Source organism: Canis lupus, chromosome 23, assembly GCF_011100685.1.
Source record: "Canis lupus familiaris isolate Mischka breed German Shepherd chromosome 23, alternate assembly UU_Cfam_GSD_1.0, whole genome shotgun sequence".
NCBI lineage: Eukaryota > Metazoa > Chordata > Mammalia > Carnivora > Canidae > Canis > Canis lupus.
The window spans coordinates 8063792-8078240 of NC_049244.1; the positions used below are offsets into that span (position 1 = coordinate 8063792).

General features: G+C 38.9%; 1 protein-coding gene across 12 annotated transcripts in view; it reads left to right on the top strand.

Moving 5' to 3' along the window:
- Positions 1–14449, top strand: part of DLEC1 (DLEC1 cilia and flagella associated protein) — an 80639-nt gene that overhangs the window by 13505 nt on the left and 52685 nt on the right. For 11 of the 12 annotated variants that reach the window (XR_005376849.1, XM_038570433.1, XM_038570430.1 and 8 more), the window contains exons 3-6: positions 2651–2761; positions 4115–4305; positions 4519–4736; positions 5493–5571. The exons of the other annotated variant lie outside the window; for it this stretch is intronic. Coding sequence is in view for 10 of the 11 variants with exons in the window: in XM_038570433.1 (XP_038426361.1) it covers positions 2651–2761; positions 4115–4305; positions 4519–4736; positions 5493–5571 (599 nt within the window). In the remaining variant the exon portion in view is untranslated. The remainder of the gene's footprint in view (positions 1–2650; positions 2762–4114; positions 4306–4518; positions 4737–5492; positions 5572–14449) is intronic. 12 annotated transcript variants of the gene reach the window in all.

Genomic DNA, 14449 nt, shown 5'->3' on the forward strand with positions numbered 1-14449 from the left:
TGAAACTTTTCTTATTTGTGACACATGTCACAAGGTGGAAAACATGTAAATTCTCCAGACAGAGGGGGAAAGATGAGAACATCTTGTGCTTTAATTCCCTTCTGTTGCTGATAAATTGTCCACATTATCTCTTGGGGAATGGAACAAAGCCACGCACAGGAACATAGGGTCAGTGCAGGAAGCCTACTCTTCCTGGGTGGAGAAGGATGGTCACAGGCCCATGCAAGGTGTTCCAAGGCTCACCTGGTACATAGCACAGACCAGACATGGAGAGAGACTTTCCAAAGAGCTGATACACAAACTTCCCCTGCTTCTGCAGCCATGACACCTAACTCCCCAGAGCCTGGGGGAGGATAGTGGAGAAAATGGTATCAGAAGAGAGTGGATACATCTTCCTACATGGCCCCTGCCCTTTGTGTGGAAGTTTTATCTTTTAATATTTCAAATAGGACATCACCAAAGTCCTTGGCAACTGGGCTGGAACAGAACTTGGTATTCTTGCCACCCTCTGTTAAGGTCTCTGTATTGCAAAGGAGAAGCCAGGCATTTCCCAGAATGCAACTTTTCCCAATAGGTCCATGTTAGGTCACTCATGAAAAGCTCTTGGTGAGCTTTGGAAGGGGAAGTCACTATTCAGAAGCATTAGTGGGCAGATGACTAAGCAGCTTTGAGTTTCACAGCAGCTTCCAGATAACTTTTTCTTTTTTTTAACACTTTGTGTGTGTGTGTGTGTGTGTGTGTGTGTGTTTAAGATTTTATTTATTTATTTGAGAGACAGCATGAGTGGGGTGAGGGGCAGAGGGAGAAGACTCCTTGCTGAGCAGGGAGCTCAGTGTGGGACTCAATCTCGAGACTCTGGGATCATGACCTGAGCCGAAGGCAGACACTTAGCCAACCGAGCCACCCAGGCTCCCCTCCAGATAACTTCTTGAAAAGCCCCCGCCTCAGTGCTGCTGGCTGAAGTTGGTACCGATAGTTTCCCTGACCTTCAGTCTCTGATTCCATAATCCTCTGCATTCAACCCCTTTATATATGATACAGAGAGAGTGATTTGTTTTCATCACTGAACCCTGACTATAACAGTAACTAAGCCAAACCCTGAAATTCCTAAATTAATATATATTATGGGAGAAACATATATTCTTCACCTTCCTCATCTACACTCTTGGTTATAGGGAACCTCCAAAGGGCAAGGCCACTTACCGGCACCATTTTGGTTAAGAGGGCAAACCAGCAAAGTTCGAAAACTTCTGCGCTTTCCATTCATCTTATTTATTCCTTAATGTTTATCAATGTATTAATATATATGTTTTTTAGAAAATCAAATAGTTTGAAAAGCTTCTAATGAAATATAAAAAGCCTCCACCCATGCATATCACTATGAATTTGTCCAAACTCATAGATCTACAACACCAAGAGTGAACTGTAATGTAAATTACAGACTTTGTATGATAATGATGTGTCAGTGTGGGCTCCATCTGTTCCACTCTGGTTGGGCATGTGGATGGTGGGAGAGGCCATACATGTGTGAGGGCAGGAGGTATGTGGGACGTCTCTGTTCCACTCAATTTTGCTATGAACCTGAAACTACTCTAAAAAAATGAAGTCTATTGGGGAAAAAAATGTTCCATGTCACCTCTTCCAAGCTTAGTCCACCTGCCAAAGGTGGCCATTTTTAGCTCTTTGATTCTTCTGGATACCTTGAATAATATGTCTCTGCTACTTTTTATTAACTCATCAGCTGTGGATATTAATGACTGACTTCTTACTCTATTCAGTGAGATTTTCACTCTCATGCATCAGTGGGTCTGCTGCGGGTTGGCTGATCTAGCCGGGCTTGGCTTGCTAAGCCAGCTTTAAGCTGAACTTGGCTCCTTGGTACAAATTGGGCTCAAGTCTGCTTCACATGGATTCTTACTGGAGTCCAGGCTGAAGAGGCAGGAGCTCTTCTCAGGGACAAGGGAGCTCTTCTTGTGATGATGGCAAAGGCACAAGAGACAGGCTCAGCTGTGCAAATCCCTGCCAACATCTCATTGGTCAAAGCACATCACATGGCCAAAGTCAAAGGTGAAGAAGTGCACTCTGTCTCTAATAGTAGGAACTGCAAAGTCATATGGCAAAGGGTATGGATACGGAGAAGGGTAAAGGATTTATTTAATCTACCATACTTTCCTTAATTATATTTTATCAATAGACCTCTCCTTGAATCACACAATATTTTAGCTCAAACAATACCACAGCACAGCCTCGCGTAATGGTTGGCCTCTCTTAAGTGCCTGGTAAACATTTGCTGATTAATTTCTGAAATCTCAAAATTACCACACGGTTCTCAGAAAGAATTCTGTGAGATGATTTAGATTTGGAGAATGAAAAAGTTTGGGGTGCAGGTCCTGTAACATTAATCTGGCTTAAAACACCTTTGCTTTTGTTTTTGTGGGTTTTTTTTTAAGATTTTATGTATTTATTAATGAGAGACACAGAGAAAGAGGCAGAGACATAGGCAGAGGGAGAAGCTGGCTCCCCACAGGGAGCCCAATGTGGGACTTGATCCCAGGACCCTGGGATCATGACCTGAGCCAAAGGCAGATGCTCAACCACTGAGCCAGCCAGGTATTCCAAAACACCTTTGTCCTTTTTCCCTTCTATGTAGTGAAGTCTATCTTCAGATGGTGTGTGGACAGTGAGTTGCTACAGAAACATCATTTGATCTCTCCAGACGATTACTACAGTGACACGGTGCCATTTTGCTCTGCACCTAAAGGTAAGGCTTCTTTGCTCTGCTAGGGGCTCTGCTCTCATTCGAGGGAAGTTCTTTAGTAGCACAACCGCACTGGCCATCTTTCCTGCCATTTCTTCATTGATTCTTTTCCTGCCTTTTGTTTAATTTCGATAGTGACTATTGGGAGGGTCAGCTCTAAGCATGCCACTTCCTCTCTGGCTCCCTAACACCTGCAAGACAAAATTCTCAACTCCTCAATATGGAATTTGCACCCTTGTCAGCTGCTCAACACCAAAAGATACGAAAATGTTTTAAAAAGTAGTTGAATGAACCAAGAGAGGGAGGGACAGAAGACAGATAAGTGATTAGAAGTTCCTGCTGGAGTGAGACCATGGACCATGTGATTTTTCTATACCCCACATAGGAAAAGAGCACCTTTATATTCTTTGAATATGGTGGACAGACTTGGTAGGGAGGCAGAGAAGGATGTGTATGTGTGTGTGATGTCGGGCCAATTTCCTGTGATGTGGGAGGCAAGATCTTCTGAGAGTGAGTAGGGTGGGAGCTGGATTGTGGGTTTAAACAAGGACGTGGACTTTTGGGAGAGTCAGTGTACAGATAGGAAGAAGTTGCTCCGTGGGTCCTGATGACCACATATCAGGATGGCCCAGCGATGCTAGATTTCAAAGATGAGCTCTCTGGCCACCCTAGTCAGTGGGACTCTGGTGATCTCTGAGGCTTTGGAGCTGAGCTTTGGGGTGGGAAGACTGAGATCCAGAGAATTGAGGGTGCTAATGAGAACAGAGTTCCATTGACAGCCTGAGCCTTATAGAGAAGGCAGGCCAGAGAGAGGGAGCAGAAGTAAGTGTCATATGAACTAAGCGACTTAATGTTGTTAAGTGAGTCGGAAATTCACTGTCTTACGCAGATAAGTAAGGTTAGAGTTAACATGTATCAAAGGTTTACCAGGTATTATACTGGTACCAGTTTTATTGTGCTCTTGCTAACAAGTGTTCTTTCACCTTTTGGGGATGATCTTACAGGGGTAAAAAGCTGGTACAAACTTTGATTCCTCAGGTGATTCCTCAGGTGAACAGCAAGTTCACGTATGGGCTATGCGTACATACGAGAGAGAGAGATTGAAAGACTCCTCACGTTCTTTGACCATGCTTGACAATCAATCAAACACTTCTACATTCTAGTCCTAAGTCTCGAGTACACAGAATACGTTCCAGGAGTAATTTATATACTCAACAGGCAATTGTATCTAGTATAGTAAATGGGAAAGTTGAGGAAAAAGTATCAAGCTAACTGTGGCTTTGGTGGGTTTATGTAGTCGCCTTAGAAACGTCCCCATCGTCAGTGGGAGCACAGTTTGATTCCTTGGTGCCACAGGTGTCTCCATCCCTGGATATTCCAAACTCACATTCAGTTGTGAGAAGCATTCCGTCCCGAAGAAGCACCTGACCAAGAAGCTCGAGGCTTCCTGTGAGGAGATGCTCACTAAGGTTAAAGACGAGTTAGACTACACCGTGGACAGCCAGACAGGGGACTTGTCCCTAAAGGGCAAATGCAAGACTGTCAAGGTTGGTGCGACGACCTGTGTGCAGGGGTGTGTGTGGCCAGAGGGCACAGGGACATGATGAGGGGAAGGCGAGCCAGTGTGACACAGGATGTCCTGGATCCACAGGCGAATAGGGAGGAGAGTTTGCATTGATGATGGGTGGGTCATGCGGTCGGCACACGTGGTCCCCCAGCCCGTTCGTGGACTCAGTTTCTTGTGTATTTTTTAAAAAAAGGCAGGTCCATCCAAGAATGCAAAGTGGATGAGCCACTTACACGTGCCCCAAAGAGAACTGGAGCGACTTCTGCTTGTCAGGATGGAGAGTCGGAACCGCTTCCTAAAAAACCCTCGGTTTTTCCCTCCTAACACTCCCCAAGGAGGCAAGTCTCTTCTCTTTCCCCCAAAGAAGCCAATGCTGACAGGAGACTTCCCGAGTGGAGATCTGGAGGAGAGGTGGGTCTTTTCCAGAAAGTCAGACCTGTGGAAGTAAACCCAGAAGGTCCTAGGTCTGCTCTGGGTTATAGAGGATCCTAGACTTTTGGGGGAGGGTGGGGGGCAGGATATCAGTATCAGAACAGAGCAGGGCTTCAGGGCTCCCCAGAGGCCTGGGTTTGTGTTCCTCTGACCTGCCAGAGCCCCTCTGCTTACATCTGACTGGTCTTGGTCTGTAACCATGTGCTTTTCCATTGCCCTCATACGTCTTGGAATACGAACCTAAAAATAAAAATACTTAAAATTTGATTAATTACAAATAATAAATTAAAATTGTGATTTTTCTCTCAGAGCACCCCTTTGGCTTATTTCATTAACTGTCCTTATGAAGGGAATGAATGGCTTCATGGGTTCATAGTTTCAGGGGACTTAAAACTATTCACACGTATTAAAGAATGTCTTTTTATCAAGAAAAATTAGACAGATATTTGCAAAGAAACACAGCACCTATATTGAAAACCCAATTAGGATATTTGTGTGGAAGCTTCCAGAGTGGAAGCTTCCTGTGTGCATATTGAAAATGAAACACGCAGCTGCACATATCTTCACAAAGATTCTGTCCTACAGGAAAATTATTTTGTAACCTGCTTTAAAAACAGGAACAAAACCCAATACATGACATATTGTGAATAGCTTTGACAGTTTGGGTGTCTTTGTTTTGCACAAATCACGCAAATGAAACTGACAGCCTTTCTCCCCTCATTTGCCCTTCCACAGTTGTGTGGATACTCCCGTGTTTCTGGCTAAACCATCAATCGGATTTTTCACGGATTATGAAATTGGGCCAGTTTATGAGGTAAAAAATCTTATTTCTCTCTAGCACCCCCCCTTCATCAGCTTCCTTATGTTTTAAGGATGCATGGAATTTTAAAACCATATACAAAATTAGAGTAAGAGACTACAATAAATCCTTGTGTGCCCATCACCCACCTTCAATAATTATCTTTTTTCTGCAAATCTGGTTTCACGTATTACTCCCACTGCTTCTTTGTGTGTGTGTCTATGTACATGTGCATACACTGGAGTGTTTTAAGGAAAAGCCTAGGGATGCCTGGGTGGCTCAGTGGTTGAGCATCTGCCTTTGGCTCAGGGTGTCATCCCAGGGTCCAGGATCGAGTCCCACATGGGGTTCCCACAGGGAGCCTGCTTCTTCCTCTGCCTGTGTCTCTGCCTCTCTGTATCTCTCATGAATGAATAAATAAATAAAAATATTTTTTAAAAAAAGCCTAGACATCAGACCATTCTTTAATTAAAAATTCAGTATGTATGTCTACAGGCAAGGACTTTTACAAGATAACCATTATCATACCCAGGAGTATTAACATTAATTAACATTAATGAATACTAACTAATATCGGGATGCCTGAGTGGCTCAGTGATTGAGCATCTGCCTTCAGCCCAGGGTGTGATCCTGGAGTCTTGGTATCAAATCCCATGTCAGGCTCCCTGCATTGAGCCTGCTTCTCCCTCTGCCTGTGTCTGTGCCTCTCTCTCTCTGTGTCTCTCGTGAATAAATGAATAAAATCTTAAAAAAAAAAAAAAGTCAGTGTACATTTGGTGTATTTGAATCAGAATTCAAACATTGCATTTGGTTAAAATATCTCTTATTCCTCCTTAATTGGTAGTGATCCCTCCTCTACCCCCTGCTAGATTTTTTTCCCCTGAAGTGACTATTTCTGTTGCTGTACACAGTGGTTGAGACTTCTGGTTGTCCAATATCTTCACCAGGACTCAGTCTTTTTAACTTTAACCATTCTGAAAGGTATCAGAGATAACTCATTGTGCACATTTTCATGTGTCTATTGGCCATTTGGATAACCTCTTTTGTGAACTGTTGATTAATACCCATTTTTTCTCTTGGGTTGTCTGTCTTTTCCTTGCTTATGGATAGACTTTTTAGTCCTATAATAGATTTGAGTTCTTTTTTGAACAATATCTATTCTCAGAGTTTACCTTTTCATTTTTTTTCTTTTATGGAAGTAGAGCTGATACACACCGTCACATTAGTTTCATTACTATGAATGACATAGTAATTCAATGATTCTGTGCCTTATGCTCTGCTTACCACAAGTGTAGCTCCCATCTGTCAGCGTACAACACAATTATAATACCATTAACTCCACTCCATTCCCCATGCTGTGCCTTTCATCTCCATAACTAACACATTCCAAACTGGAAGCCTGTATCTCCCACTCCCCTTCACTCATTTTGCCCCTCTCCCACCCGTCTCCCCTCTAGCAACCATCAATTAGTTCATTCTCTGCATTTATAGGTCTGATTCTACTTTTTTGTTTGTTCATTGTTTTTTTAGGTTCTACATTTAAGTGAAATCATATGGTATTTATTTGTCTTTCTCTGCCTGACTTATTTCACTTAGTGTACTACCCTCTGAGTCCATCTGTGTTATCACAAATGGCAAGATTTCGTTCTTTTTATGACTTACTAATATTCCATTGTGTATATGTACCAAATTTTCTTTATTCATCTACCAAAAGACGTTTAGGTTACTTCCATGTCTTGGTCATTGTAAATAATGCTGTAATAAACCTAGAGGTGCATACATGTTTTCAAATTAGTGTTTTCACTTTCCCTGGATAAATACCCAGCAGTAGAATTACTGAATCATAGGGCAGCTCTATTTTTAATTTTTTGAGGAACTTCTATTCTGGTTTTCACAGTGTCTGCACCCATTTACATTCCCATCAAAAGTGTGTGAGGGTTCCTCTTTTTCTCCACATCCTCACCAACACTTGTTGTTTCTTGTGTTGTTGATTTTAGCCATTCTGACAGGTGTGAGATAATACCTCATTGTGTGATAATACCTGCCATTCTGACAGGTGTGAGATAATACCTCATTGAGTGATGTTGAGCATCTTTTCATGTGTCTGTTAGCCATCTGGATGTCTTTTGTGGAAAAATAATCAGGTCCTCTGCTCATTTTTAATTGGACTATTTGGGGGGTTTTTGCTGTTGACTTGTATAAGTTCTTTATATACTTTGGATACTAACCTCTTGTCAGATACATCATTGGCAAATATGTACTCTTAGTAGGTTGCCTTTTCATTTGTTGATGATTTCCTTCACTGTGCAAAAGCTTTTTATTTTGATACAATTCCTATCATTTATTTTTGCTTTTATTTCCCTTTTCTGAGGAGACCTATCTAGAAAAAAGTTGTTAAGGCTAACGGCAGAGATTACTGCCTATTTTTCTTTAGGTGTTTTATGATTTCAGGTCTCATATTTTGGGTTTATTTTTGTGTATAGTGTTAGAAAGGGTCCAGTTTAATCAGCATGTAGCTGTCCAGTTTTCCAAATACCATTTATTGAAGAGATTGTCTTTTCCTCATTGCATATTCTTGCCTCATTTGTCACAGATTCATTGATCATATAAGTGTTGGTGGATTTTTGGGTTCTCTAGTCTGTTCTCTTGATCTATGTGTCTGTTTTTGTGCCAGCACCATACTGTTTTTGTTATTATTGTTTTGTGTATCTTGAGATCTGGGATTGTAATACCGCCAGCTTTATTCTTTTTTTGCAAGAGTGCTTTGATTATTCAGGGTCTTTTGTGGTTCTATACAAATTTTAGGATTATTTATTCTAGTTCTGTGAAAAATGCTGTTGGTATTTTGATAGGGATTGCATTGAATTTGTAGATTGCTACAAATTGGGTAGTATGGATGTTTTACTGTTCTTCTAACTCATGAGCATTGAATATCTTTCCATTTATTTGTGTGATCTTCATTTTCTTTCATCAGTGTCTTATAGTTTTCAGAGTACAGGTCTTTCATCTCCTAGGTTAAGTTTATTCCTAGTTATTTTATTCTTTTTGGTACAATTTTAAGTGAAATTGTTAATTTCCTTTTCTGAAACTTCATTATTAATTATAGAAATCCAACATATTTTTGTATATTATTTTTGTGTCCTGAAACTTTACAGAATTCATTTATTCTAATAGTTTTTGATGTTGAACCATCCTTGTATTCCCAGAATAAGTCCCACTTGATTGTGTGAATGATACTTTTAATGTATTTTTGGATTTGGTTCACTCATATTTTGTTGAGGATTTTTTTATCCATGTATTTTAAGGATATTGGCCTGTGGTTTTCTTTTTTTTGTAGCATCTTGGTCTGGTTTTGGTTCAGAATAATGCTGGCCTCATAGGATGTATTTGGAATATTTCCTTTCCTCTTGTATTTTTGGAATAGTTTGAGGAATAGGTATTAACTCTTTTTTTTTAATGTTTAGTAGAATAGTTTGAGGAATAGGTATTAACTCTTTTTTTAATGTTTAGTAGAATTTACTTATGAATCCACTGGGTCCTAGACCTTTGTTTCTTCGAGTTTTTTTTATTGCCAATTCCATTTCATTACTAGTTATGAGTCTTTTCAGATTTTCTATTTCTTCTTGATTAGTTTTGAAAGATCATGTGTTTCTAGGAATTTATCCATTTCTTCTGTGTTGTCCAATTTGTTGGCATATAATTTCTCATAATAATCTCTTATAATCTTTTGGATTTCTGTGGATGCCATTTGTTCCTTCTCTTTAATTTTTTATTTTATTTATTTCAGTTCTCTCACTTTTTGTCCTGATGACTCTGATGAAAAATTTATCAATTTTATTTTTTCAAAGAACCAGCTCTTGGTTTCATTGATTTTGTCTATTGTTTTTTGGTCTGTATTTCATTTAGTTCCACTGTGATCTATATTATTTTCTTCCTTATACTAACTTAGGGCTTTGTTTGTACTTCTTTTTTCTAGTTCATTTATATCTAAGGGTAGATGGTTTATTTGAGCTTTTTCCTGTTTCTTGAGGTAGGCCTGTATTGCTATATATTTCCTTCTCAGAACCATTTTCATTGCATCCCAGAGATTTTGGACCATTGTGTTTTCATTTTCATTTGTCATTAAAATTTCATTTTAATTTCTTCATTGACCCATTGGTTATTTAGTAGTATGTTGTTTAGTCTCCATGTGTTTATGATTTTTCCAGCTTTTTTCTTGTAATTGATTTCTAGTTTCACACTGTTGTGGTTGGAAAAGATGCTTAATATGATTTTGATCTTCTCAAATTTATTGAGACTTGTTTTGTGGCTTAAAATGGGGTCTTTCCTGGAGGATGTTACATGTGCACTTGAAAACAATATGTATTATGTTGTTTTTGAATGAAATGTTCCATATATATCTGTTAAGTCCATCTGTTTTAATATGTTATTTAAAGACATTGTTTCCCTCTTGATTTCTGCCTGGATTGTCTATCCATTGGTATACCCATTGATGGGGTGTTTAAGTCCCCTACTATTATCATACGATGGTCAATTTCTCCCTTTATGTCTATTAAGATTTCCTCTGTGTATTTAGGTGCTCTAACATTGGGTGTATAGATATTTACAATTGTTATATCCTCTTATTACATTGATCCCTTTATCATTTTGTAATGCCTGTTTTGTCTCTTTTCCCTGATATAAGTATTGCTATCCTGTCTTTTTTTCTCCCCACTTGCATGGAATGTATTTTTCCATCCCTTAGCTTTCAGTGTATGTCCTTCAGACCTGAAGTGAGTCTTTTGTGGGCAGTATATAGAGGGCTCTTGTTTTTTATCCATGTGTCACTCTGTATCTTTTGATTGGAGCATTTAGACCATTTAAAGTACATTTAAATTAATTACATTTAATTAATTACATTTAAAGTAATTATTTGAAAGTATGAATTAATTGCCATTTTGTTCATTGTCTTCTGATTATTTTTGTAGTTCTCTGTTCCTTTCTTCTCATGTTTTCTTTCCTTGTGATTAATTACCTTGATGTTAAGTTGTGTTTCCTTTCTCTTCATTTTTTTGTGTACCATAGGTTTTTGGTTTGTGGTTATCAGGAAGCGCATTCTAAGTATATAGCAGTCTATATTAAGTTGATGATCATTTAAATTTGAAAACATTGTTAAAGAATTTCATTTTAACTCTCCCTCCACATGTTATGTATATGTTATTGTATTTTACATCTTTTTATTCCGCAAGTCCCCTCAGCTAATTTTTAAGATATAATTGATTTACTTCTTTTGTCTTTTCAACTTCATACTAGCTTTTTAAGTGATGACTCCACTGCCTTTACTGTGTCTTTCCTTTTATTTATAAAATTTTTCCTTTCATAATTGTATTTCTAATTATGACTTTTTCTTTTCCACTTAAGTCCCTTTAATATTTCTTCTAAAGCCTGTTTGGTGGTGATGAATTCCTTTAGCTTATTTTTCTGCGAAATCTTATATCTTTTCCTTCAATTCCAAATAATAACCTTGAAATATATCATGCTACTCTCTCCTTACCCCATAGGGATTTTTTATTAGTTTGAGTTCTTCTATTGTTTCTTTTTGGAATCATAAGCAAATATGTGGATATATTTGAGTTCCCTTTCCTTCTTACTGTCCTTGGTACCTTGTTTGTTTCACTTAACAGCATATCTAGTGATTCCTTGGAGAGTAGATATAGAGACTGACCTGATTTCCCAGTCTCCTTCATTTTCATGCTAGCCTCCACCATCCTAGGGAATCAGACCAAGACCACGCATAGTAGTCACTGACTCTGCTCACCAGGTCTAAAGACAGCCAGGCTTAATCATGACAGATCTCATGACAGATCCTTCATATACATGTGAATTGTAATTTACACTTTAAAGAGCATTTGCAAATCCATAATCTTTTTTTAAAGATTTATTCATTTATTTTAGAGAGAGAGCAAGAGCATGTATGTGTACATGGGGGATGGGGCAGAGGGAGAAATCCTCAAGCAGGCACCCTGCTGAGCCTGACTCTGGGCTCCATCTCAGAACCCTGAGATCACAACCCAGGCTGAAATCAAGAGTTAGACACTCAACAAACTCAACTACCCAGGTGCCCTGCAAATCCATCATTCTTCATGAACTCTCAACCACCTGTGGTAAAAGCAGACAAATATGTCAGTCTTATGTGCTGTTTGCTAAAGCAGTTTTGTTGTTGTTGTTGTTGTTGTTGTTGTTGTTATTTCTTTAATATAACAGTGATAGATTCTTTTTTGGACTTCTGTGTCTAGTCACCATGTTTCAAGGACAGTTGCAGAAACTAGCAAAGACTCCAAGAAAGAGAGTAAAAATAATTTCCATTGGAGAGTGGAAGGAGGCAAAAGGAGAGACACGCAGGGCCATATGATAGACCCTTTATATGCAGGACTGGAGGGTGTCAACTGTGGAAGCCTATAGACAAGGTAGACACAGAATGCCTTCTTGTCCTCCCTCCTGTCTCTGCCTAGTGCTCTACTGCTCATCATTTTCCTATTGCTGAGTTGTCACTTCTTTGGAAGATCACCCTGACCTTTCTTAACTGGATTAAATGTCCTGATTGCAGGCTCTTTTCCTACCACTTGCTCTTTGGTGACACAGTGTTACATTTGTCTTCCCAATAGACTGTAAGCCCAACAGAATTATTTCTAGGTTTGTGTTATCATTTTATTATTAGTGCTTGGCATACTGTAGTTCCTCAGTTAATATGTATGGACTGAATTACATAAATACTTGAAGACAGGTCTACCTGTTAGCCTTGCCTACCCCTGATAAGATAAATCGAGAGCAAATGAAAGGTGCCATATTTTACTAAAAAACAATAACAACAACAACGACAACAACAAAAAACATCCAACTCTGTGTGTGTGTGTGAGAGAGAGAGAGAGAGAGAGAGAGAGACAAGAGACAGAGTCAGAGAGAGAGGGAGAGAATGACTTCCAAAGGGTTTTGATAAGTTAGTGAATGACAGCCCACAAATGGGCTTAAGGTATTTATTCCTTTAGAAGGTTACTAAGCAGCATGCCTGGGTGACTCAGTTGGCTAAGCATCTGACTTGATTTTGGCTCAGTTCATGATTTCAGGGTCGTGAGATCAAGCCCTGCCTCAGACTTTGTGCTGAGCATGGAGCCTGCTTAACATTCTCTCCCTCCCTCTCCCCCCTCTGCCCCTCTCCCTACTTGAGTTCTCTCTCTCTCTTAAAAAAAAAAAGAAGAGGTATGTGATTTTCAAAGAGGCAGAAAAAAAAGAAGGTTACTAAGCAGGAAAAGTGTTTTATGGGGAAGTATATGTACAATAACGTTAAAAATTAAAGTATGATGTAATGATTACATAAAATGAGTACCTATGGCTAGAAGCCACCAATAGTACATAAAGAATCATACATAATCAGTACACTTCAGAGAAAAATTTATGGTCATAAGTTTTTTTAATAAACTTGATATTGATGAAACATCTTAAATTTTAAAAATATATGAATGAAAATTAGATTTTTTACTGTTGCAAAAAGAAGTTACAAATAAGAAATGGGGATGCTAGAATCAACTCTGGTGCTGGATTGTAGTTGGAGGCATAAGTATGGATTTGTGGTTTCAAACTGTGCATTACACTTACACACAGATGGATAGGTACAGGAATAAATGTAGATGTATATGAATGCATAAGTTAGTACAATTGCATGTATTTCCTATCTACCCAGAGGAACAGAAATAGTGACACTCTAATAGCAGTTAGCACACCTAGTGTCCAGATCTTGGTTTCTAAGTACTGTCCCAATAAAAGGCACCAGGGCTGCTTAGTAAAGTAGTTGATTCCAGGGCTGAAACAGGGGAAATATGTGAACCTAGAGCATCTGTGGTACCATAAAGTGTAAAGAAGTGCTGAGAAAGAGAGAGAGAAAGAGAGAGAGAAAGATATAGATGGATGGTTGGAAGAGGGGACATTTCAAGAGGACACAGAGCTCACAATAGCCAAAGTTGAAACATTTGAAACAATAAAATAAATAATAATGGTATTAGATTATAACCCAAAGAATAAAATAAATGTCTATGAATTCATACTGATATAAGGAAATATCTGAATAAATAAATAAATGGAGAAAAGGATAACTCTCTGTTACAGAAGAATTCTAAGTTAACTTTTAAGTTTTTAAGTAATCACACTCAATATGGGGCTCAACTCAACTCACAACCCTGAGATCAAGAGTTGCATGCTCTACTGAGCCATCAGCTGCCTCTATTACAGGAGAATTCTCATTTTTAATATAGAAAGAATGAAAGAAATAAAAAAGTTACCATTAAATATCACACTGATAAATTTGCAGGCAAGATACACTAATAGATGCTAAAATTAGTGAGTAAAAGTTTAAATAGAAACAGAAAAGTCTTTCCCCAAATACCTTGTAATTACAAAGGAAAAATAATAACTACAATAGAGAATCCTAGCAGACACCACTTTGGCCAAATGATTTATTTTAACATCCCCATAATAAGACATTTTGATATCATAGGCCCCCAATATTACGTACTGAGAAGGGCACATCACTTATGTGATATTCTTGCAAATAATGCATAACCTCAATCTAATCATGAGTAGACATCAGACAAACACAACGGAAGGCCATTCTACAAGAACATTGCACAAAATAACTGACCAGTGCTCTTCAGAAGGCTCAAGATCAGGGCACCTCGTTGGCTCAATTTGTTAAAGCCTCCGACTCTTGGTTTCTGCTCGGGTAATCTCGTGGTCATGGGATTGAGGCCCATGTGGGGCTTTATGCTCAGCACAGAATCTGCTTCAGATTCTCTCTCCTCTCCCTCTGCCCCCCCCCCCCAAATAAATAGAATCTTAAAAAAAAATAAAAGGCTCAAGGTCA